Source organism: Hypanus sabinus, unplaced genomic scaffold (assembly GCF_030144855.1).
Source record: "Hypanus sabinus isolate sHypSab1 unplaced genomic scaffold, sHypSab1.hap1 scaffold_43, whole genome shotgun sequence".
NCBI classification, from domain to species: domain Eukaryota; kingdom Metazoa; phylum Chordata; class Chondrichthyes; order Myliobatiformes; family Dasyatidae; genus Hypanus; species Hypanus sabinus.
This window is the reverse complement of record NW_026781307.1, coordinates 2191757-2216377: the sequence shown is the minus strand read 5'-3', so window position 1 is coordinate 2216377 and position 24621 is coordinate 2191757. Positions and strand designations below refer to the sequence as shown.

The 24621-nt window shown below is 56.4% G+C and overlaps 1 protein-coding gene across 1 annotated transcript in view; it reads left to right on the top strand.

Moving 5' to 3' along the window:
- The window catches only part of LOC132388882 (oxysterol-binding protein 1-like), an 82636-nt gene that overhangs the window by 15789 nt on the left and 42226 nt on the right, over positions 1–24621 (top strand). The window contains exons 2-3 of the mRNA XM_059961316.1: positions 16665–16873; positions 21183–21433. Coding sequence (XP_059817299.1) covers positions 16665–16873; positions 21183–21433 — 460 coding nt within the window. The remainder of the gene's footprint in view (positions 1–16664; positions 16874–21182; positions 21434–24621) is intronic.

Below are 24621 nucleotides of genomic sequence, written 5' to 3'. Positions count from 1 at the left end.
GCCGAGGTTCGAGCTGGGGCTTGGCTCTGAACTGGGAGCCACGGGACCCAGGGGCGGTGAGAAAGGTCCCGGCCTGGAGGCGGCCGAGGTTCGAGCTGGGGCTTGGGTCTGAACTGGGAGCCACGGGACCCAGGGGCGGTGAGAAAGGTCCCGGCCCGGAGGCGGCCGAGGTTCGAGCTGGGGCTTGGTTCTGAATTGGGAGCCACGGGACCCAGGGGCGGTGAGAAAGGTCCCGGCCTGGAGCCGGAGATGGCCGAGGTTCGAGCTGGGGCTTGGCTCTGAACTAGGAGCCACGGGACCCAGGGGCGGTGAGAAAGGTCCCGGCCCGGAGGCGGTCAAGGTCCGAGCTGGGGCTTGGCTCTGAACAAGGAGCCACAGGACCCAGGGGCGGTGAGAAAGGTCCCGGCCTGGAGGCGGCCGAGGTCCGAGCTGGGGCTTGGCTCTGAACTGGCAGCCACGGGACCCAGGGGTGGTGAGAAAGGTCCCGGCCCGGAGGCGGTCGAGGTCCGAGCTGGGGCTTGGCTCTGAACTAGGAGCCACGGGACCCAGGGGCGGTGAGAAAGGTCCCGGCCCGGAGGCGGCCGAGGTCCGAGCTGGGGCTTGGCTCTGAACTGGGAGCCACGGGACCCAGGGGCGGTGAGAAAGGTCCCGTCCCGGAGGCGGCCGAGGTCCGAGCTGGGGCTTGGCTCTGAACTGGGAGCCACGGGACCCAGGGGCGGTGAGAAAGGTCCCGGCCTGGAGGCGGAGGTGGCCGAGGTTCGAGCTGGGGCTTGGCTCTGAACTAGGAGCCAGGGGACCCAGGGGCGGTGAGAAAGGTCCCGGCCTGGAGCCGGAGGCGGTCGAGGTCCGAGCTGGGGCTTGGCTCTGAACTAGGAGCCACGGGACCCAGGGGCGGTGAGAAAGGTCCCGGCCCGGAGGCGGCCGAGGTCCGAGCTGGGGCTTGGCTCTGAACTAGGAGCCACGGGACCCAGGGGCGGTGAGAAAGGTCCCGGCCTGGAGCCGGAGGCGGTCGAGGTCCGAGCTGGGGCTTGACTCTGAACTGGGAGCCATGGGACCCAGGGGCGGTGAGAAAGGTCCCGGCCTGGAGCCGGAATGGCCGAGGTCCGAGCTGGGGCTTGGCTCTGAACTGGGAGCCATGGGACCCAGGGGCGGTGAGAAAGGTCCCGGCCCGGAGGCGGCCGAGGTCCGAGCTGGGGCTTGGCTCTGAACTGGGAGCCATGGGACCCAGGGGCGGTGAGAAAGGTCCCGGCCCGGAGGCGGCCGAGGTCCGAGCTGGGGCTTGGCTCTGAACTGGGAGCCACGGGACCCAGGGGCGGTGAGAAAGGTCCCGTCCCGGAGGCGGCCGAGGTCCGAGCTGGGGCTTGGCTCTGAACTGGGAGCCACGGGACCCAGGGGCGGTGAGAAAGGTCCCGGCCTGGAGCCGGAGGCGGCCGAGGTTCGAGCTGGGGCTTGGCTCTGAACTGGGAGCCACGGGACCCAGGGGCGGTGAGAAAGGTCCCGGCTGGAGCCGGAGGCGGCCGAGGTCCGAGCTGGGGCTTGGTTCTGAACTAGGAGCCACGGGACCCAGGGGCGGTGAGAAAGGTCCCGGCTGGAGCCGGAGGCGGCCGAGGTCCGAGCTGGGGCTTGGCTCTGAACTAGGAGCCACGGAACCCAGGGGCGGTGAGAAAGGTCCCGGCCCGGAGGCGGTCAAGGTCCGAGCTGGGGCTTGGCTCTGAACTGGGAGCCACGGGACCCAGGGGCGGTGAGAAAGGTCCCGGCTGGAGCCGGAGGCGGCCGAGGTCCGAGCTGGGGCTTGGTTCTGAACTAGGAGCCACGGGACCCAGGGGCGGTGAGGAAGGTCCCGGCCCGGAGGCGGCCGAGGTCCGAGCTGGGGCTTGGCTCTGAACTGGCAGCCACGGGACCCAGGGGCGGTGAGAAAGGTCCCGGCTGGAGCCGGAGGCGGCCGAGGTCCGAGCTGGGGCTTGGCTCTGAACTGGCAGCCACGGGACCCAGGGGCGGTGAGAAAGGTCCCGGCCCGGAGGCGGCCGAGGTCCGAGCTGGGGCTTGGCTCTGAACTGGCAGCCACGGGACCCAGGGGCGGTGAGAAAGGTCCCGGCCCGGAGGCAGCCGAGGTCCGAGCTGGGGCTTGGCTCTGAACTGGGAGCCACGGGACCCAGGGGCGGTGAGAAAGGTCCCGGCCCGGAGGCGGCCGAGGTTCGAGCTGGGGCTTGGCTCTGAACTAGGAGCCACGGGACCCAGGGGCGGTGAGAAAGGTCCCGGCCCGGAGGCGGCCGAGGTCCGAGCTGGGGCTTGGCTCTGAACTAGGAGCCACGGGACCCAGGGGCGGTGAGAAAGGTCCCGGCCTGGAGCCGGAGGCGGCCGAGGTCCGAGCTGGGGCTTGGCTCTGAACAAGGAGCCACGGGACCCAGGGGCGGTGAGAAAGGTCCCGGCTGGAGCCGGAGGCGGCCGAGGTCCGAGCTGGGGCTTGGCTCTGAACTGGGAGCCACGGGACCCAGGGGCGGTGAGAAAGGTCCCGGCTGGAGCCGGAGGCGGCCGAGGTCCGAGCTGGGGCTTGGCTCTGAACTGGGAGCCAAGGGACCCAGGGGCGGTGAGAAAGGTCCCGGCCTGGAGCCGGAGATGGCCGAGGTCCGAGCTGGGGCTTGGCTCTGAACTGGCAGCCACGGGACCCAGGGGCGGTGAGAAAGGTCCCGGCCTGGAGCCGGAGATGGCCGAGGTCCGAGCTGGGGCTTGACTCTGAACTGGGAGCCACGGGACCCAGGGGCGGTGAGAAAGGTCCCGGCCCGGAGGCGGCCGAGGTCCGAGCTGGGGCTTGACTCTGATCTGGCAGCCACGGGACCCAGGGGCGGTGAGAAAGGTCCCGGCCTGGAGGTGGAGATGGCCGAGGTCCGAGCTGGGGCTTGGCTCTGAACTGGGAGCCACGGGACCCAGGGGCGGTGAGAAAGGTCCCGGCCTCCACCACCGACATCGGCAGCCCGTTCCACACACTCACCACTATCTGCATAAAAAAAAACTTACACTGGCAAGAGTCTGGGCTCACCTCCCTGTGTCTGGACTGCGGCCCGCCGTACCCCTCTCCTCCGTATAGTTATCCACCCCTCCCTTCAGGTGGGATCTGCACCTGCCGGCTGTTCGTCCCGCACTCTTCGGCAAAGGCGTTCCCCCCCCCCCCCCCCCCCCGGAAAGTTCCCGCCCCGCCCAAAGCCTGGGTACGTACGCATCCCTGGTCGTTTTCTGCGCCGCTTTCACAGGGTCCGGCAGGGCTCCCGGGGGGTCGATCCGCAGGTTGAGCCTGTGGTGAAGATGTTTGTATCGGGGGAATACAATATATAAAGCAAGGGGCTGATGCTGAGGCTTTATAAGGCAAAAGTCAGGCCGCACTTGGGAGAATTGTCAACGGTTTTAGGCCCCACATCTCAGGAAGGGAGGTGTTGTCATTGGAGAGAGTCCGGGGGAGTTTCACGAGGATGATTCCAGGAATGAAGGGGTTAACGTTTGAGGAGCGTTCGGCAGCTTTGGGCCTGAACTCGCTGGAATTTAGAAGAATACGAGGGGATCTCAATGAAACCTCAGGAATGTTGGAAAGACCAGACAGGAGAGGATGTTTCCTGTGGTGAGGGTATCCAGGACTAGAGGGCGCAGCCTCAAGACTGAGGGGGAGGCCCTTTAGAGCAGAGGGGAGGGGGGGAATTGTCTTTCGCTAGAGAACCCGTGGCGTGATCTGCCACAGACTGCAGTAGAGGCCAAGTCCGTGGGCGTATTCAAAGTGGAGGTTGATACGATACCTGACTGGTCGGGGCATCAAGGGACAGGTGTACGGGGTTGAGTGGGTTCCAGGATCGGCCGTGATGAAATGACGGAGCGGACTCGATGGGCTGAATGGCCTCATTCTGCTCCTATGTCTGATCAGGAGTCTCCAACCTCTTTTTTTTTTCAAATGCCTCGGACCGATAGCAGTAAACAAGGGGTCCGTGGACCCTAGGTTGGGGACCCCTGCCCTCGAAGATTGCCCTTCGTTCTCCTGTGCTCCAAGGAAGAAAGTCTGAACCGATATCACTTTTCCCGGCGACATCCTTGTAAAATTTCCCTGTAACGTTTCAAGCCCGTCGGTACCCCTCCGGCAATGTGTGACCCGGATTAATTCATTCTGGCAGGTCAAATATGATGGCAGAATATAATATTAACGGTAAGACTCTTGGCAGTGTGGAGAGTCTGGGAGATCGTGGGGATTGTGTCCATAGGACACTCGAAGCTGCTGCGCAGGTTGACTCTGGTTAAGAAAGCAAATGGTGTATTGGCCTTCATCATTCGTGGCATTGAGTTTTGGAAACCGAGAGGTGATGTTGCAGCTATATAGGACACTGGTCAGACCCCACGTGGAGTACTGTGCTCAGTTCTGGTCGTCTCACTATAGGAAGGATGTGGAAACCATAGAAAGGGTGCAGAGGAGATTTACAAGGATGTTGCCTGGATTGGGGAACGTGCCTTATGAGAATAGGTTGAGTTAACTCGGCCTTTTTTCCTTGGAGTGACGGAGGATGAGGGGTGACCTGATAGAGGTGTGCAAGATGATGAGGGGCATTGATCGTGTGGATAGTCAGAGGCTGAAATGGCCAGCATGAGAGGACACAGGTTTAAGGTGCTGGGGAGTAGGTACAGAGGAGATGTCAGGGGTAAGTTTTTCACTCAGAGAGTGGTGAGTGCGTGGAATGGGCTGCCGGCAACGGTGGTGGAGGTGGATACGACACGGTCTTTTAAGAGACTCCCGGAAAGGTACCTGGAGCTCAGAAAGATAGAGAGCTGTGCGGTGGGGAAATTCCAGGCAGCTTCTAGAGCAGGTTGCACGGTCGGGACAAGCTTGTGGGCCGAAGGGCCTGTGATGTGCTGTAGATTTCTGTGATCCCACCTCCCACCTCCCCCATCCCCTCATTCTGAACGCCCGGCTCCCCGATCACCCTGAGCTCCACTGAGCCAGACGCAGTGGGGCCAAGTTCGCGTTCCCTCCCCCCCGCTCAGCAACGAGGAGGTGCGCCCCACCCTCTCGGCTCAAAGTCCGGAGTCAGTTTTATCGTCCGGGCGCGTGTGCACACTGCTGCCTCGGAAGTTCAAAGGGGACTTGTCAGCAGTTCCTCTTGAACCGGGTGGCCGGCTGCCTCCTGTATCCAGCAGGTCGGCCGCTGGGTGCGTGCCCGCGGCCCGTCCAGTTCCAGCTGTGACGTCCTTCCTGCCGTGAGGCGACCAGAACTGAGCACGGTACTCCCGAGTGGGCTCTGCCATCAACGGCCGTTATTTGAGTTACCGTCGCCATCCCGTCAGTGTGACCCAGCCTCTCTCCTGACCGGATATTTTCACCCACTGGACGGCTGCCCGCTGGGTGACCTCTCGCCCCCGTCCTCCGCGAAAATCCGGGGATCGATCGGCAGTCTCGGGGACACTCTGGCACCGATAACCATTCCCCGGCCGGAGTCGTCTTCGATCGCGCTTCCTCCCCGCTCCTGCCGTCTGGCCTGGGCCTTTTGACCGTGCCCGCGTGCTTTTGTGCACTGGGTCGCTGCCACGTGATTGGCCGATGAGATATCTGCATCAATGAGCAGGTGTACCCGATAAAGTGGCCACTGGGTGCGTATCTCTCCATATTCAACCCAGATAAGTGTGAGGTGGTTCATTTCGGTAGGTCAAATGTGATGGCAGAATATAGTATTAATGGTAAGACTCCTGTCAGTGAGGAGGATCAGAGGGATCTTGGGGTCCGAGTCCACAGGACACTCAAAACAGCTGCGCAGGTTGACTCTGTGGTTGAGAAGGCGTACGGTGCATTGGCCTTCATCAATTGTGGAATTGAATTTAGTTGCCGAGAGGTAATGTTGCAGCTACATAGGACCCTGGTCAGACCCCACTTGGAGTACTGTGCTCAGTTCTGGTCGCCTCACTACAGGAAGGATGTGGAAACCATAGGAAGGGTGCAGAGGAGATTTACAAGGACGTTGCCTGGATTGGGGAGCATGCCTTATGAGAATAGTTTGAGTGAACTCGGCCTTTTCTCCTTGGAGCGACGGAGGATGAGAGGTGACCTGATAGAGGTGTACAAGATGATGAGAGGCATTGATCATGTGGATAGTCAGAGGCTGAAATGGTTGCCACGAGAGGGCACAGGTTTAAGGTGCTGGGGAGTAGGTACAGAGGAGATGTCAGGGGTAAGTTTTTCACTCAGAGAGTGGTGAGTGTGTGGAATGGGCTGCCGGCGACGGTGGTGGAGGTGGATACGATGGGGTCTTTTAAGAGACTCCTGGACAGGTACATGGAGCTCAGAAAAATAGAGAGCTACGGGTAAGCCCAGGTAATTTCTGAAGTAAGTGCGTGTTCAGTACAGCATTTTGGGCCGAAGAGCCTCTATTGTGCTGTAGGCTTTCTATGCCTCTATACTGCCTGGAGACTCATTTTCTTGCAGGCTTTACAGGAAAACAAAGAATGCAATAGAATTTATCAGTCTAAAAAGAGGACAAATGGAAATAATAAGATCACAGTACACTCAGACCCCACTTAACGCTGAGGATGCACTCCACGGAGGCGGAGACCTCTGTAAATCAGCGATCTGCGGGGTCATTGCAGCATTAGCTAGATGGGTGTGTCTGAGTTTTAACAAAAAGAAATCAAACCCCAGGTATGTAATATTATTTACTGTAACTCATGGCGTCCACACTGCGCCGGGTAAATCCGTAATTGAGGCTTTTTCTCTTCGTTTTCACCCTCCGTCCACACTAAAACGGCGTTTTCGTCCCCCGAAACCGGAGCTTTTCAGAAACACTTTCCAAGGTGGATATTTTTTGAAAACGCTGCGCGGGCAGATCAGTGTGGACAGGGTACCCGGAGAAATCTGAATACGCTATCAGACGACAGCGCGCTACCTCATTGGTTTCTTGAATGCAACCTAACAATTTCAGAACAGACCGGAACGAGACTGAAGCCAGAAGAGTTAGAAATGTACTCACCAAATACTTTGACCCGTAACTTACTGAATAAATAAGTATACTCACTTTGCCCAGTTTTCTGTCCTTGCTCGTATGAAGGTGGTTTACCTATTTATGCAAGTACTTCTCTGACAATAGATGTGTAACAGCCTAATGTAACATTGTATGGAAATACAAGACAACACTGATGCAGACATGTTTTATACATTTAGCAAGGTGCCTTATTAATGCAACAGAGTTGGTCAGTTTTTCAATGTTCGTCGTCAGCCGGGTCATACTGTCCGTGAACTCCCTGTCGGTTGCCTCCGTACGCTCCAGTATTTGTTTTTTTTAGTTTTAAGTTCTCCTGCGCGAGAGCCAACAGCTGTCCGTCGTTTTAAGTTTTTCGAGTCTGTGACTACACAAACGCGCACTTTCACGGCGAGATTCGACACCAAACATGTCGCTTGTTTTCGGTAGATGTGTCCTGCGCACGCGCAGTAGGAGGAGATTCGCCGAAATATTCGCTTCAATGTGGGCAGAGGTATTTTCAAAAACGCTTAGTGTGGACGCCTATCGTTTTTACACGAAACCGGCGTTTTCAAAATTATCTGGTCTAGTGTGGATGTAGCCTGAATTTAATTGGCTTCTTTTCTTACATCCTTCATGTACACGAGGAGTAAAATTCTTTACCTTATGTCTCCATCTAAATGTGCAATGTGCAATCATAGTCATTTATAATCAATAGAATAGTCAATATAACATAGAAATACAGTTGTATCGGTGTGAATTAATCAGTCTGATGGCCTGGTGGAAGAAGCTGTCCCCGAGCCTGTTGGTCCTGGCTTTTATGCTGTGGTACCGTTTCCTGGATGGTGGCAGATGGAACAGTTTGTGGTTGGGGTGACTCGGGTCCCCAATGATCCTTCGGGCCCTTTTTACACACCCGTCTCTGTAAATGTCCTGAATAGTGGGAAGTTCAGATCTACAGATTCGCTGGGCTGTCCGCACCACTCTCTGCAGAGTCCTGCGATTGAGGGAAGTACAGTTCCCGTACCGGGCAGTGATGCAGCCAGTCAGGATGCTCTCAATTGTGCCCCTGTAGAAAGTTCTTAGGATTTGGGGGCCCAAACCAAACTTTCAGTTGCACAAGGGGGTACTGAGGCCACAGTCCGGGAGTTTACTGTTCAGCTCCGGGGGGGTGTCAGCATCGAATGCCGAGCTGCAGTCGATAAGGAGCGTCCTGGTGTTTGTGTCTTTGCTGTCCGTTGGGTGAGATGGCATCTGCTGTGGACCTGTTGCCCCGGGAGGCAAATTGGAGCGGGTCCGAGTCCCATCTTGGGCAGGGGTTGATACATTCCGCCACCAGCCTCTCAGAACACATCTCCGCCATCCCCGCGCGGGCACCTTCCCCTCTCTGAGGCACAGCGTTCCCTCGTCAGCCTTGCACATGCCCACGGCGACGTAGACCTCTTCTTCTGCCCACGAGCCTGCTTCCTTGGCGAGGACTCACCGACAGTCCCTCCTTCCACCTTTCCGTCCGTCCCCTCCCGGTTACGCGCTGCACAGTGCTGTGCACCGTTCGCGACCCCTCGGACAGCGAAGCCGTTCATACCCAAATGCAGCAGGACCTGGACAATATCCAGGCTGGGGCTGACAAGTGGCAAGTAACATTCGAACCAGGCAACGTCCGTAGAAACCCAGAAAACCTACAGCACAATACAGGCCCTTTGGCCCACAAAGTTGTGCCAAACATGTCTCTACCTGCTGGCAAGTTGATTGGTGAAAGAGATGAAGAGGTTGGAAGTTGATTGGTGAAAGAGATACAGGGCTGGGAAGTTGATTGGTGAAAGAGATGAAGTGGTTGGAAGTTGATTGGTGAAAGAGATACAGGGCTGGGAAGTTGATTGGTGGAAGGGATATGGGGCTGGAGAAGTGGAAGGCAGGGGTCTGATAGGAGAGGGCAGAAGGCCATGGAAGAAAGTAAAGGGGGGAGGGTAAGAGGACCAGAGAAAAGCAATGGGCAGGCAAGGAGATGAGGTGACGGGGGAAAAGGGGGTAGGTGGCATCTGTATCGATCTTTGTATCTCCAGTCCTATTGAAGGATCTCTGCCTGAAGTATTGACTGCTCTTTTCCATCGCTGCTGCCTGGCCTGCTGAGTTCCTCCAAATCAATAGTAAATGAGGAACTAGCAAAGCAACACAGTCCTGACGAAGGGTCTTGGCCCGAGACCTTGACTGTTTACTCTTTTCCATCGATGCTGCCCGGCCTGCTGAGTTCCTCCAGCATTTCGTGTGTGTGTGTTGCTCTGGATTTCCAGCGTCTGCACATTTTCTCTTGTTTGTGGAGGAACTAGCAAAGTTCCTCCAGGAAAACTGATGCGGAGCGAGATGGATCAAAGATCAAAGTAATTTTACTTTTGAAGTGCGTACGGTCCTGTGCAAAAGCCTTAGGCACGCAAATACAGTTGACCCTCCTTATCCATGAATTCAGCCAACTGCGAAACGAGAAAACCTGGAAGTACTCTTCCAGCACTTGTTGTTCGAGCATGTGCAGACCTTTTTACTTGTCATTATTCTCTAAACAATGCAGTATAACAACTATTTTACATAGCATTTACATTGTATTAGGTATTATAAGTAATCTAGAGATGACAAAGTATATGGGAGGATGTGCGTGTGTTATCGTGGATCGGGAGCGAAAAAATCAGAAGATCTTTTACTAATTAAGTCGGAACAGGTACATCCGGTATTATATAGCGCCAGTTAGTCAAACATTTGTCTTAGAACATAGTCTATATTTTACCTTTCTGTGCATATAAAACACTTAAGAAATGTATGTAAACACAATAATTAAACCACTGTGTTGCTTAGTAATAATTGCAGCTTTCATCGGGGCTGGGCCTTTCTGACTTTATCCTTTAAAATTGTTCCGATCGTTGACCGACTGTAGCCTAACGCTTTTCCAATGGCCGATGGTGTTTCACCTCTTTCCGATCGCTTTATTATTTCCACTTTATTTTCAATCCTGATTGTGATTATTTTCGTGAAGAGAAATACTGCGGATTCAGAGTTCGGCTGCCTGGTCCTAATGTCCACCGCACGGAGACGAGTTGAATAAGGTCCGGGGTTCCGCCGGGTCCCAATGTCCACCGCACCGAGACGGGTTGAATAAGGTCCGGGGTTCCGCCGGGTCCCAATGTCCACCGCACCGAGACGGGTTGAATAAGGTCCGGGGTTCCGCCGGGTCCTAATGTCCACCGCACCGAGACGGGTTGAATAAGGTCCGGGGTTCCGCCGGGTCCCAACGTCCACCGCACCGAGACGGGTTGAATAAGGTCCGGGGTTCCGCCGGGTCCTAATGTCCACCGCACCGAGACGGGTTGAATAAGGTCCGGGGTTCCGCCGGGTCCTAATGTCCACCGCACTGAGACGGGTTGAATAAGGTCCGGGGTTCCGCCGGGTCCTAATGTCCACCGCACTGAGACGGGTTGAATAAGGTCCGGGGTTCCGCTGGGTCCTAATGTCCACCGCACCGAGACGGGTTGAATAAGGTCCGGGGTTCCGCCGGGTCCTAATGTCCACCGCGCCGAGACGGGTTGAATAAGGTCCGAGGTTCCGCCGGGTCCTAATGTCCACCGCACCGAGATGGGTTGAATAAGGTCCGGGGTTCCGCCGGGTCCTAATGTCCACTGCACCGAGACGGGTTGAATAAGGTCCGGGGTTCCGCCAGGTCCTAATGTCCACCGCACGGAGACAGGTTAAATAAGGTCCGGGGTTCCGCCGGGTCCTAATGTCCACCGCTCCGAGCCGGGTTGAATGAGGTCCGAGGTTCCGCCGGGTCCTAATGTCCACCGTACCAAGACGGGTTGAATAAGGGACTTGATCCTCCGCGAATTTTGGTATCTGTGGGGGGGGTCCCAGAACCAATCCCTCACAGATAAGGAGGGCTGACTGTAATTTCATAACATATGTGGGTGATGATTCTGATACGGATCTCTGTTGTGGACGGAGAATGGGAAGGGGGCAGGGAGAGGGGAATCATGGGAGGGAGCAGGAAGCACCAGAGAGATGTTCTGTGAAGGTCAATAAATCGATTGTTTAGACTCAAATGACCTTCCCTGGTGTCTCAGGGTTTGGGTGCATTTGCACCCACGACACCCTCTCACTCCTGTCCCACACCCCTCCCTCGGCACTCCACCCTTGCCATTCCCAACATCCCTTGCTCCTGCCGGATTCACAAACTCGCTCTCAGCTCCACGTTGACAAAGACAGTGCTGGGCAGGAGTCTGAGGCATCCTCGATGTACAGTCAGCCCTCCTTATTCGCGAGGGATTGCTTCTGGGACCCCTCGCGGATAGCAAAAATCGCGGATGTTCAAGTCCCTTATTCAACCCGTCTCGGTGCGGTGTACATTAGGACCCAGCGGAACCCCGGACCTTATTCAACCCGTCTCGGTGCGGTGGACATTAGGACCCGGCGGAACCCCGGACCTTATTCAACCCGTCTCGGTGCGGTGGACATTAGGACCCAGCGGAACCCCGGACCTTATTCAACCCGTCTCGGTGCGGTGGACATTAGGACCCGGCGGAACCCCGGACCTTATTCAACCCGTCTCGGTGCCGTGGACATTAGGACCCGGCGGAACCCCGGACCTTATTCAACCCGCCTCGGTGCGGTGGACATTAGGACCCGGCGGAACCCCGGACCTTATTCAACCCGTCTCGGTGCCGTGGACATTAGGACCCGGCGGAACCCCGGACCTTATTCAACCCGTCTCGGTGCCGTGGACATTAGGACCCGGCGGAACCCCGGACCTTATTCAACCCGTCTCGGTGCGGTGGACATTAGGACCCGGCGGAACCCCGGACCTTATTCAACCCGTCTCGATGCGGTGGACATTAGGACCCGGCGGAACCCCGGACCTTATTCAACCCGTCTCGGTGCGGTGGACATTAGGACCCGGCGGAACCCCGGACCTTATTCAACCCGTCTCGGTGCGGTGGACATTAGGACCCGGCGGAACCCCGGACCTTATTCAACCCGTCTCGGTGCGGTGGACATTAGGACCCGGCGGAACCCCGGACCTTATTCAACCCGTCTCGGTGCGGTGGACATTAGGACCCGGCGGAACCCCGGACCTTATTCAACCCGTATCTGTGCGGTGTACTTTAGGACCCGGCGGAACCCCGGACCTTATTCAACCCGTCTCGGCGCGGTGGACATTAGGACCCGGCGGAACCCCGGACCTTATTCAACCCGTCTCGGTGCGGTGGGCATTAGGACCCGGCGGAACCCCGGACCTTATTCAACCCGGCTCGGTGCGGTGGAGATTAGGACCCGGCGGAACCCCGGACCTTATTCAACCCGTCTCGGCGCGGTGGACATTAGGACCCGGCGGAACCCCGGACCTTATTCAACCCGGCTCGGTGCGGTGGAGATTAGGACCCGGCGGAACCCCGGACCTTATTCAACCCGTCTCGGCGCGGTGGACATTAGGACCCGACGGCAGAGATCTGAATCCGCAGTGTTTCTGTTCATGAAAATAATCACAGTCATGATTGAAAATAAGGTGGAAATAATAAAGCGATTGGAAAGAGGTGAAACACCATCGGCCATTGGAAAAGCGTTAAGTTACGTCGCTCAACGATCGGAACAATTTTAAAGGATAAAGTGAGAAAGGCCCTGCCCCGATGAAAGCGACAATTATTACTAAGCAACGCAGTGGTTTAATTATTGGGCTTAGATCCTCCACATCAACCCGGCACGGTGGAGAGCGCACTGGGGAGCGGTCTGTTACTGAATCAAACTCGGGAACTTCTGTTCCCGAACCCGGTGCTGAAACATACGTTCTTTGACGAACTGATGCTAAATAATACCGGATGTACCTGCTCTGGCTTCAAATCCGACTTAAAGCCAGACTCAGGAGCGGAACTCGTTCATAACCCGGCGACTGCCTGCACTTTAAAATCACCTCTGGATCACTAATAATACCCAATACAACGTAAATAGTTGTTAAACTGCATTGTTTAGGGAATAGTGACAAGAAAAAAATAGTTTGTGCATGCTCAAGCAACGGGTGCCGGAGAGAGAACTTCCGTGTTTTCCCGATCCGCGGCTGGTTGAATCCGTGCATGTGGAACCCGCGGATGAGGAGAGTGGACTGTGTTGCTTTGGCTCCAGCAGTTCAGTGGAATGCATAAAATTACTTCAGTGCTGTGCCAAGGTCTGAGGCCGCCTAAGCTACATTTACGTGTCCGAGAGTTTTTGCACAGTATTGTACAGAAATAAAATAAATAATCTGGTCTTTCTGGATACTCTCCCTCGAGAGAGAGAGAGGGAGAGAGAAGGCAGAGGAGATTTACAAGGATGTTGCCTGGATTGGGGAGCATGCCTTATGAGAACAGGTTGAGTGAACTCGGCCTTTTCTCCTTGGAGCGACGGAGGATAAGAGATGACCTGATAGAGGTGTACAAGATGATGAGAGGCATTGACCGTGTGGATAGTCAGAGGTTGAAATGGTTAACAAGAGGAGGCACAGGTTTAAGGTGCTGGGGAGTAGGTACAGAGGAGATGTCAGGAAATGGTTAACAAGAGGACGAACAGTTTTAAGGTGCTGGGGACTAGGTACAGAGGAGATGTCAGGGGTAAGTTTTTCACACAAAGAGTGGTGAGTGTGTGGAACGGGCTGCTGGTAATGGTGGTGGAGGCGGATACGATGGGGGTCCTGAAAGAGACTGTTAGAGAGGTACATGGAGCTTCGAAAGACAGAGGGCTATGCTGTAGGGAAGGTCCAGGCAGTTTCAAGAGGAGGTTGCAGGGTCGGCACAACGTTGTGGGCCGACGTGCTGCAGATTTCTGTGGTTCTACGATTAAGTAGTGTGAATCGCCAAAGGAAAAGAGAGAAGCAGCGTTCATCCCTGTTGAGAGAGCTGACAGCAGAGGGGAAGGAAGCTGTGACGTGGTAGCGTGTTGTCTTCACGGTCCTGTTTCAGGAACCGGGCCTTCCTCCCCGCCCGCAGATTCATGGAAAGCGGCTGCACAAGGAGTGCGTTGTGTGACCCAAGTTTTACTCTGCTGCAGTCTGACTTCCTTACTCCTGTAGAGAATGCCCGCCCGAGGGGGTCGTTCCGGGGGGGGGGGGGGGGGGAAGAAAGCTGGTTGGATTTCGGGGGTCGGCAGGACCGGGACATGAAGGGCGGGTAGAGAAACGAAGCAAAGATCTGACACTCGGTTGTGGTGCAGGGGATACCTCGTAGTGCGGCCACCGGCCGCGTTTTTGGTCCAACCGTGGCCCGGTCTCCTGCAGCCCCAGCCCGTCCCGCTGCAGCCGCGTGCCACTGCGGTGATGCCCGGCTCCTTCAGGTGAACTGCCACCCCGAACTAGCGGGACGTCGGTCCGATACAAAACTGGGCTGAGAAGTGACAGATGGAGTTCAACCCAGATAAATGTGAGGTGGTTCATCTTAGCAGGTCAAATATGATGGCAGAATATAGTATTAATGGTAAGACTCTTGGCAGTGTGGAGGATCAGAGGGGTCTTGGGGTCCGAGTCCACAGGACGCTCAAAGCAGCTGCACAGGTTGACTGTGTGGTTAAGAAGGCGTACGGTGCATTGGCCTTCATCAATCGTGGGATTGAGTTTAGGAGCCGAGAGGTGATGTTGCAGCTATATAGGACCCTGGTCAGACCCCACTTGGAGTACTGTGCTCAGTTCTGGTCTCCTCACTACAGGAAGGATGTGGAAGCCATAGAAAGGGTGCAGAGGAGATTGACAAGGATGTTGCCTGGATTGGGGAGCATGCCTTATGAGAATAGTTTGAGTGAACTCGGCCTTTTCTCCTTGGAGCGACCGAGGATGAGAGGTGACCTGATAGAGGTGTACAAGATGATGAGAGGCATTGATCGTGTGGATAGTCAGAGGCTTTTTCCCAGGGCTGAAATGGTTGCCACAAGAGGGCACAGGTTTAAGGTGCTGGGGAGTAGGTAGAGAGGAGATGTCAGGGGTAAGTTTGTTACTCAGGGAGCGGTGAGTGCGTGGAATGGGCTGCCGATGACGGTGGTGGAGGCGGTTACGATGGGGTCTTTTCAGAGACTCCTGGACGGGTACATGGAGCTTAGAAAAATAGAGGGCTATGGGTAAGCCCAGTAATTTCTAAGGTAGGGACATGTTCAGCACAACTTTGTGGGCCAAAGGGCCTGTATTGTGCTGTAGGTTTTCTATGAATCTATAAGGCCGCGATCCTGGTGTAGCTTGATGGGACGAGGCGGGGTAACAAACTAAATGAGGCTAAGAGCCTGCGACGCTCTGCAAGGAATTATCCTCCGTTACCGATACGCAAGACGAGCTTCTTGCGATACCTCGATTCCAGGGAAAACAGCCCAGTCTCTCCGCCTATGTCTGGTGGGAAAGATCCCGAGGGGGAGGAGGGCTAAACCAGGAGAGGGAGGCACATTCCAGGGACCGAGGCCTGGTTTTGTCACGGACAGACACTCCCTGACGGATCCCATCGCAATCCCGCAAAGGGAGAGCGGGGTGTTGGGCACCGGAAAAGGGAGGAGGTTTGCGGAAATGATTCTGGGGAATTAAGGATTGATGTATGAGGAGTGTTTGATGTCTCTGGGCCTGTACTCACTGGAGTTTAGAAGAATGAGGGGGATCTCATTGTATGAGGAGTGTTTGATCTCTCTGGGCCTGTACTCACTGGAGTTTAGAAGAATGAGGGGGATCTCATTGTATGAAGAGTGTTTGATGTCTCTGGGCCTGTACTCAGTGGAGTTTAGAAGAATGATGGGGATCTCATTGTATGAGGAGTGTTTAATGTCTCTGGGCCTGTACTCACTGGAGTTTAGAAGAATGAGGGGGATCTCATTGTATGAGGAGTGTTTAATGTCTCTGGGCCTGTACTCACTGGAGTTTAGAAGAATGAGGGGATCTCATTGTATGAGGAGTGTTTAATGTCTCTGGGCCTGTACTCACTGGAGTTTAGAAGAATGAGGGGGGATCTCATTGTATGAGGCGTGTTTTATGTCTCTGGGCCTGCAATCACTGGAGTTCACAAGAATGAGGGGGATCTCATTGTACGAGGAGTGTTTGATGTCTCTGGGCCTGTACTCACTGGAGTTTAGGAGAATGAGGGGGATCTCATTGTATGAGGAGTGTTTGACGTATCTGGGCCTGTTCTCACTGGAGTTTAGGAGAATGAGCGGGATCTCATTGTATGAGGAGTGTTTGACGTCTCTGGGCCTGTACTCGCTCCAGTTACTGGAGTACTGGGGGAAGGGGATCTCATTAAAGTCTATCGAATATCGAAAGTCCGAGATGAGGTGAATGCTCCCTTTCGTGTGTGTGTGTGGGGGGGGGGGGGGGGGGGTGGTGAGTCCGCGACCAGAGGCCACAGCCTCAGAGTAGAAAAACGTCCCTTTGGTGCGGAGATGAGGTGTAATTTCTTTATCCGGGAGTCGGGGGCGGGGGGGGGGGGGTGAATCTGTGGACCTCGTTGCCCCGGGCGACCTGGAGGCCAAATGATTTAAAGCGGGGTTTGACAAGTTCTCGATCAGCAAGGACATCAGAGGTTACGGCAGGAAGGCGGAAGAAAGGGGCCTGAGGGGGGTAATAAATCAGCCGTGGTGGAATAGCGGGGCGGAGTCGGGGGGACGGGAGACCCCCGCGTGTGCTGGGGACCGGTGCCCTGAACCTCTCCTCTCCTGTCCCCGCAGAACCCAGGCGGAGATGGGCCACACCTGCCGCGGGACCATCAACCTGGCCACGGCCAACATCGCGGTGGAAGACTCGTGCAACTTCGTCATCTCCAACGGCGGCGCGCAGACTTACCACCTGAAGGCCAGCTCGGAGGTGGAGCGGCAGCGCTGGATCACCGCCCTGGAGCTGGCCAAGGCCAAGGCCGTCCGCATGCAGGCCGAGTCAGGTACGGCCGGGGGGGGGGGCCAGATCTCGGAGGAGGGGAAGTATAGAAATATAGAAAACTTACAGCACAATGCAGGCCCTTCGGCCCACAAAGTTGTGCCGGACATGTCCTTAACTTAGAAATGACCAGGGTTACCCATAACCCTCTACTTTTCTAAGCTCCATGTACCTGTCCAGGAGTCTCTGAAAAGACCCCATCGTATCCGCCTCCACCACCGTCACCGGCAGCCCATTCCACACACTCACCACTCTCTGAGTGAAAAACTTACCCCTGACATCTCCTCTGTACCTACTCCCCAGCACTTTAAACCTGTGTCCTCTTGTGGCAACCATTTCAGCCTCTGACTATCCACACGATCAATGCCTCTCATCATCTAGTACACCTCTATCAGGTCACCCCTCGTCCTCCGTCGCTCCAAGGAGAAAAGGCCGAGGTCACTCAACCTATTTTCATAAGGCATGCTCTCCAATCCAGGCAACATCCTCGTAAATCTCCTCTGCACCCTTTCTATGGCTTCCACATCCTTCCTGTAGTGAGGAGACCAGAACTGAGCACAGTCCTCCAAGTGGGGTCTGACCAGGGTCCTATATAGCTGCAACATTACCTCTCGGCTCCTAAACTCAATCCCACGATTGATGAAGGCCAATGCACCGTACGTCTTCTTAACCACAGAGCCAACCTGCGCAGCTGCTTTGAGTGTCCTATGGACTCGGACCCCAAGACCCCTCTGATCCTCCACACGGCCAAGAGTCTTACCATTAATACTATATTCTGCCATCACATTTGACCTACCGAAATGAACCACCTCACACTTATCTGGGTTGAATATGGAGAGATACGCACCCAGTGGCCACTTTATCGGGTACACCTGCTCATTGATGCAGATATCTCATCGGCCAATCACGTGGCAGCGACCCAGTGCACAAAAGCACGCGGGCACGGTCAAAAGGCCCAGGCCAGACGGCAGGAGCGGGGAGGAAGCGCGATCGAAGACGACTCCGGCCGGGGAATGGTTATCGGTGCCAGAGTGTCCCCGAGACTGCCGATCGATCCCCGGATTTTCGCGGAGGACGGGGGCGAGAGGTCACCCAGCGGGCAGCCGTCCAGTGGGTGAAAATATCCGGTCAGGAGAGAGGCTGGGTCACACTGACGGGATGGCGACGGTAACTCAAATAACAGGGCCGTTGATGGCAGAGCCCACTCGGGAGTACCGTGCTCAGTTCTGGTCGCCTCACGGCAGGAAGGACGTCACGGCCGGAACTGGACGGGCCGCGGGCACGCACCCAGCGGCCGACCTGCTGGATACAGGAGGCAGCCGGCCACCCGGTTCAAGAGGAACTGCTGACAAGTTCCCTTTGAACTTCCGAGGCAGCAGTGTGCACACGCGCCCGGACGATAAAACTGACTCCGGACTTTGAGCCGAGAGGGTGGGGCGCACCTCCTCGTTGCTGAGCGGGGGGGAGGGAACGCGAACTTGGCCCCACTGCGTCTGGCTCAGTGGAGCTCAGGGTGATCGGGGAGCCGGGCGTTCAGAATGAGGGGATGGGGGAGGTGGGAGGTGGGATCACAGAAATCTACAGCACATCACAGGCCCTTCGGCCCACAAGCTTGTCCCGACCGTACAACCTGCTCTAGAAGCTGCCTGGAATTTCCCCACCGCACAGCTCTCTATCTTTCTGAGCTCCAGGTACCTGTCCGGGAGTCTCTTAAAAGACCCCATCGTATCCGCCTCCACCACCGTCACCGGCAGCCCATTCCACGCACTCACCACTCTCTGAGTGAAAAACTTACCCCTGACATCTCCTCTGTACCTACTCCCCAGCACCTTAAAACTGTGTCCTCTCGTGCTGGTCATTTCAGCCTCTGACTATCCACACGATCAATGCCTCTCATCATCTTGTACACCTCTATCAGGTCACCTCTCATCCTCCGTCACTCCAAGGAGAAAAGGCCGAGTTCACTCAAACTATTCTCATAAGGCACGCTCCCCAATCCAGGCAACATCCTTGTAAATCTCCTCTGCACCCTTTCTATGGCTTCCACACCCTTCCTGTAGTGAGGCGACCAGAACTGAGCACAGTACTCCAAGTGGGGTCTGACCAGGGTCCTATATAGCTGCAACATCACCTCTCGGCTCCGAAATTCAATTCCACCTCTGACTCTGAGCACAGAAAACTGGCCTCACACACATACATCCTCCCTCGCCTCACCCCGTTACTGCCTCAGCCCGCTGAGCCAAAGCCCTGTCACCCCGCTGGATATGGCGGTCTTCTCCTTAAACCTTTTGCGCTCTACCACCTGACGTCACACCCCTGCGCAGTCTCGCCTCTCTTTTACCCAAGCAGCAAAAATCTCCCTTTGCTCCGAAAATTAACCAGTTCGCTCGCAGCCTTCTTGCTCCGAGTCGGGGGCTCGGTGTGGTGTAGGGGACAGTTCAGAGAGGCCGTGCAATTTTTTTGCCCCGGTGATCACGACGACAGACTTTTTAGCAGAAGTAAGCCCGAAGCCACTGCTGAGTCCTAACAAGCCGTTCCGCTTTCAATGGACAGCACTTCCTTTGTGCCTGGCACCGTTTGCTAAAGTTCGGACGCCAGTAACTCCGATTTAAAGCAGAGGGAGGATCAGAGGGGTCTTGGGGTCCGAGTCCAGAGGACGCTCAAAGCATCTGCGCAGGTTGACTCTGTGGTTAAGAAGGCGTACGGTGTATTGGCCTTCATCAATTGTGTAAATGAGTTTAACAGCCGAGAGGTAATGTTACAGCTATATAGGACCCTGGTCAGACCCCACTTGGAGTACTGTGCTCAGTTCTGGTCGCCTCACTACAGGAAGGATGTGGAAGCCATAGAAAGGGTGCAGAGGAGATTGACAAGGATGTTGCCTGGATCGGGGAGCGTGCCTTCTGAGAATAGTTTGAGTGAACTCGGCCTTTTCTCCTTGGAGCGACGGAGGATGAGAGGCATTGATCGTGTGGATAGTCAGAGGCTTTTTCCCAGGGCTGAATTAGTTAACACGAGAGGGCACAGGTTTAAGGTGCTTGGAAGCAGGTACAGAGGAGATGTCAGGGGTAAGTTTTTTACTCTGAGAGTGGTGAGTGCGCGGAATGGGCTGCCGGCTACGGTGGTGGAGGCGGATACGATAGGGTCTTTTAAGAGATTTTTAGATAGGTGCATGCAGCTTAGAAAAACAGAGGGCTATGGGTAACCCTAGGTAATTTATAAAGTAAGGACATAGTCGGCACAGCATTGTGGGCCGAAGGGCCTGTATTGTGCTGTAGGTTTGCTATGCCTCTGTGTTTCTCAGGTGGCTCTAAAATCTGCAGACAGATCACCACAAGCTCCACCTTGACTGCGCCGTCCAGGCCGGAAACGGGAAAAGGACACGTGATTGCGCACGATGGTGAAATATGCTGAGCACTCAGACGAGGGCAGCGAATCCTGTGCGCAGTTTCGGTTCCTTTGCAGCAAAAGCTGTGTCTGCAGACCTCAGAGGGGACGTTCCCCGGGAGTAGAGGCAGAGGTTAAAGGGACGGGAGGGGGCTAGTTTCCCCATGGGGCGGGAGAGGAGGAGCAAGGGGGAATTGAGGGAGAGGGGACGAGGAAGGGATGGAAACACAGACACGAGACAGTCTGCAGATGCTGGAAATCCCAGCAACGCACAGAACGCAGGAGGAGCTCAGCAGGCCGGGCAGCGTCCGAGGAAAAGAGTGAACGGTCGACGTAACGGGCCGGGACGGACTGGGAGTGGTGGGGGAAAGAATTTACTCCCCAGCTTCTCCTTTCTCCAGTCCTCTCGAAGGCTTTCGGCCAGAAACGTCGACTGCCCTCTCTCTCTCCCCGTGGGTGCTGCTGGGCCTGCTGAGGAAGGGAGGGAGTTTCAGAGGGGGGAGGTGGAAGGGTGCGGAGTGAAGGGGGTGGGGGGACGACAGAGGGGCAAGTCGCAGCCCTCGGAGCTCGCAAGGGCTTTCTGCGTGCACGACTATGGGGGTGGGTAGTTTCTGGGGAGAAGTGGGGGGGAAACCCGAGGAGAGGGCAGTTCCCCAGAGGCTGGGGTGGGGGGTACGGGGGCTGATGACTGAAGGGGATGGAGCGAAGGGGACGGGGAATAGAGGGGAGGGTAAATATCAGTGGTGAAGGGGAAGGGCTGAAGGGGGGCAGGATGGGGGAGAGGCGAGGGGGAAGGGAAGGGGTGCGAAGGTGGTCTTGGATGGGCGAGGGAAGTAATCCCGGGGGAAGGGGGACCGGATGTCTGAGGTCCCTCCTGTGGCAGGGAAGCGATGGCGGGGACGTCTCACCCTCTGCCCCCCCCGCAGATGACTCGGCGGACGAGGAGCCGGCCTCGCAGGCGGACAAGACGGAGGTGCAGAACACGCTGCGGACGCTGGTCTGCAAGGTGGAGGACCTGTCCACCTGCAACGACCTGATCGCCAAGCACGGCACGGCCCTGCAGCGCTCCCTCAGCGAGCTCGAGAGCCTGCGGTTGCCCGCCGACAGCGGAGAGAAGATCAAGCAGGTCAACGAGAGGGCCACGCTCTTCCGCATCACCTCCAACGCCATGATCAACGTAGGTGGCACCGTCCCTCAGTGACCCCTCCCCCCAAGGCCTGGTGTACTGACTGTATCCCCACTGACGTTAATCCAGCTCCCTCACACCGTCCCTCAGTGACCCCTCTCCCCAACGTCCTGTGTCACTGACAGTATCCACACTGACGTTAATCCAGCTCCCTCACACCGTCCCTCAGTGACCCCTCCCCCCCAGCGTCCTGTGTCACTGACTGTATCCCCACTGACGTTAATCCAGCTCCCTCACACCGTCCCTCAGTGACCCCTCTCCCCAAGGCCTGGTGTACTGACTGTATCCCCACTGACGTTAATCCAGCTCCCTCACACCGTCCCTCAGTGACCCCTCTCCCCAACGTCCTGTTTCACTGACTGTATCCCCACTGACGTTAATCCAGCTCCCTCACACCGTCCCTCAGTGACCCCTCTCCCCAACGTCCTGTTTCACTGACTGTATCCCCACTGACGTTAATCCAGCTCCCTCACTCCGTCCCTCAGTGACCCCTCTCCCCCAGGCCTGGTGTACTGACTGTATCCCCACTGACGTTAATCCAGCTCCCTCACACCGTCCCTCAGTGACCCCTCTCCCCCAGCGTCCTGTGTCACTGACTGTATCCACACTGACGTTAATCCAGCTCCCTCACACCGTCCCTCAGTGACCCCTCTCCCCCAGGGTCCTGTGTCACTGACAGTATCCCCACTGACGTTAATCCCTCTCCCTCACACCGTCCCTCAGTGACCCCTCTCCCCCAGCGTCCTGTGTCACTGACTGTATCCCCACTGACGTTAATCCAGCTCCCTCACACCGTCCCTCAGTGACCCCTCTCCCCCAGGGTCCTGTGTCACTGACTGTATCCACACTGACGTTAATCCAGCTCCCTCACACCGTCCCTCAGTGACCCCTCTCCCCCAGGGTCCTGTGTCACTGACAGTATCCCCACTGACGTTAATCCAGCACCCTCACACCGTCCCTCAGTGACCCCTCTCCCCCAGCGTCCTGTGTCACTGACTGTATCCCCACTGACGTTAATCCAGCTCCCTCACACCGTCCCTCAGTGACCCCTCTCCCCCAGCGTCCTGTGTCACTGACAGTATCCCCACTGATGTTAGTCCAGCTCCCTCACACTGTCCCTCAGTGACCCCTCTCCCCCAGGACACTGTGTCACTGATTGTATCCCCACTGACGTTAATCCAGCTCCCTCACACTGTCCCTCAGTGACCCCTCTCCCCCAGCGTCCTGTGTCACTGACTGTATCCCCAGTGACGTTAATCCAGCTCCCTCACACTGTCCCTCAGTGACCCCTCTCCCCCAGCGTCCTGTCACTGATTGTATCCCCACTGACGTTAATCCAGCTCCCTCACACCGTCCCTCAGTGACCCCTCTCCCCCAGCGTCCTGTGTCACTGACTGTATCCACACTGACATTAATCCAGCTCCCTCACACCGTCCCTCAGTGACCCCTCTCCCCCAGCGTCCTGTGTCACTGACAGTATCCCCACTGACGTTAATCCCTCTCCCTCACACCGTCCCTCAGTGACCCCTCTCCCCCAGCGTCCTGTGTCACTGACTGTATCCCCACTGACGTTAATCCAGCTCCCTCACACCGTCCCTCAGTGACCCCTCTCCCCCAGGGTCCTGTGTCACTGACTGTATCCACACTGACGTTAATCCAGCTCCCTCACACCGTCCCTCAGTGACCCCTCTCCCCCAGGGTCCTGTGTCACTGACAGTATCCCCACTGACGTTAATCCCTCTCCCTCACACCGTCCCTCAGTGACCCCTCTCCCCCAGCGTCCTGTGTCACTGACTGTATCCCCACTGACGTTAATCCAGCTCCCTCACACCGTCCCTCAGTGACCCCTCTCCCCCAGGGTCCTGTGTCACTGACTGTATCCACACTGACGTTAATCCAGCTCCCTCACACCGTCCCTCAGTGACCCCTCTCCCCCAGGGTCCTGTGTCACTGACTGTATCCCCACTGACATTAACCCAGCTCCCTCACACCGTCCCTCAGTGACCCCTCTCCCCCACCTTCCTGTGTCACTGACTGTATCCCCACTGACGTTAATCCAGCTCCCTCACACCGTCCCTCAGTGACCCCTCTCCCCCAGCGTCCTGTGTCACTGACTGTATCCCCACTGACGTTAATCCAGCTCCCTCACACCGTCCCTCAGTGACCCCTCTCCCCCAGCGTCCTGTGTCACTGACTGTATCCCCACAGACGTTAATCCAGCTCCCTCACACCGTCCCTCAGTGACCCCTCTCCCCCAGCGTCCTGTGTCACTGACAGTATCCCCACTGACGTTAATCCAGCTCCCTCACACCGTCCCTCAGTGACCCCTCTCCCCCAACGTCCTGTGTCACTGACTGTATCCACACTGACGTTAATCCAGCTCCCTCACACCGTCCCTCAGTGACCCCTCTCCCCCAGCGTCCTGTGTCACTGACTGTATCCCCACTGACGTTAATCCAGCTCCCTCACACCGTCCCTCAGTGACCCCTCTCCCCCAGCGTCCTGTGTCACTGACTGTATCCCCACTGACGTTAATCCAGCTCCCTCACACCGTCCCTCAGTGACCCCTCTCCCCCCAGTGTCCTGTGTCACTGACAGTATCCCCACTGACGTTAATCCAGCTCCCTCACACCGTCCCTCAGTGACCCCTCTCCCCCAACGTCCTGTGTCACAGACAGTATCCCCACTGACGATAATCCAGCTCCCTCACACCGTCCCTCAGTGACCCCTCTCCCCCAGCGTCCTGTGTCACTGACAGTATCCCCACTGACGTTAATCCAGCTCCCTCACACCGTCCCTCAGTGTTTACCGGGAAAAGCGCGATTCAGGACGTATTTAGATGTTCCCGTTGCCTCATTGGCCAGAGCTCGCTCTGAATCGCCAGCGCCGTCACTGGGCAGGGTAATACAGTAGGATTAATAATGTACTCAATGGTGCAGTCGGCCCTCTTTATCCGTGGGGGAGCGGCTCCGGGACGCCCCGCGGATAGCAAAAAACGTGGGTGCTCGAGTCCCTGATATAAAATGGTGTAGTGTTTGCATATAACTACGCACAACCTCCCGTATACTTTAAATCATCTCTAGGTTACTTATAATAACTAATACAGTGTAAATGCTGTGTAAATAAATTTGTATCCCTTCTGCCAATCAACTTTCCAGCTCTTAGCTTCATCCCACCCC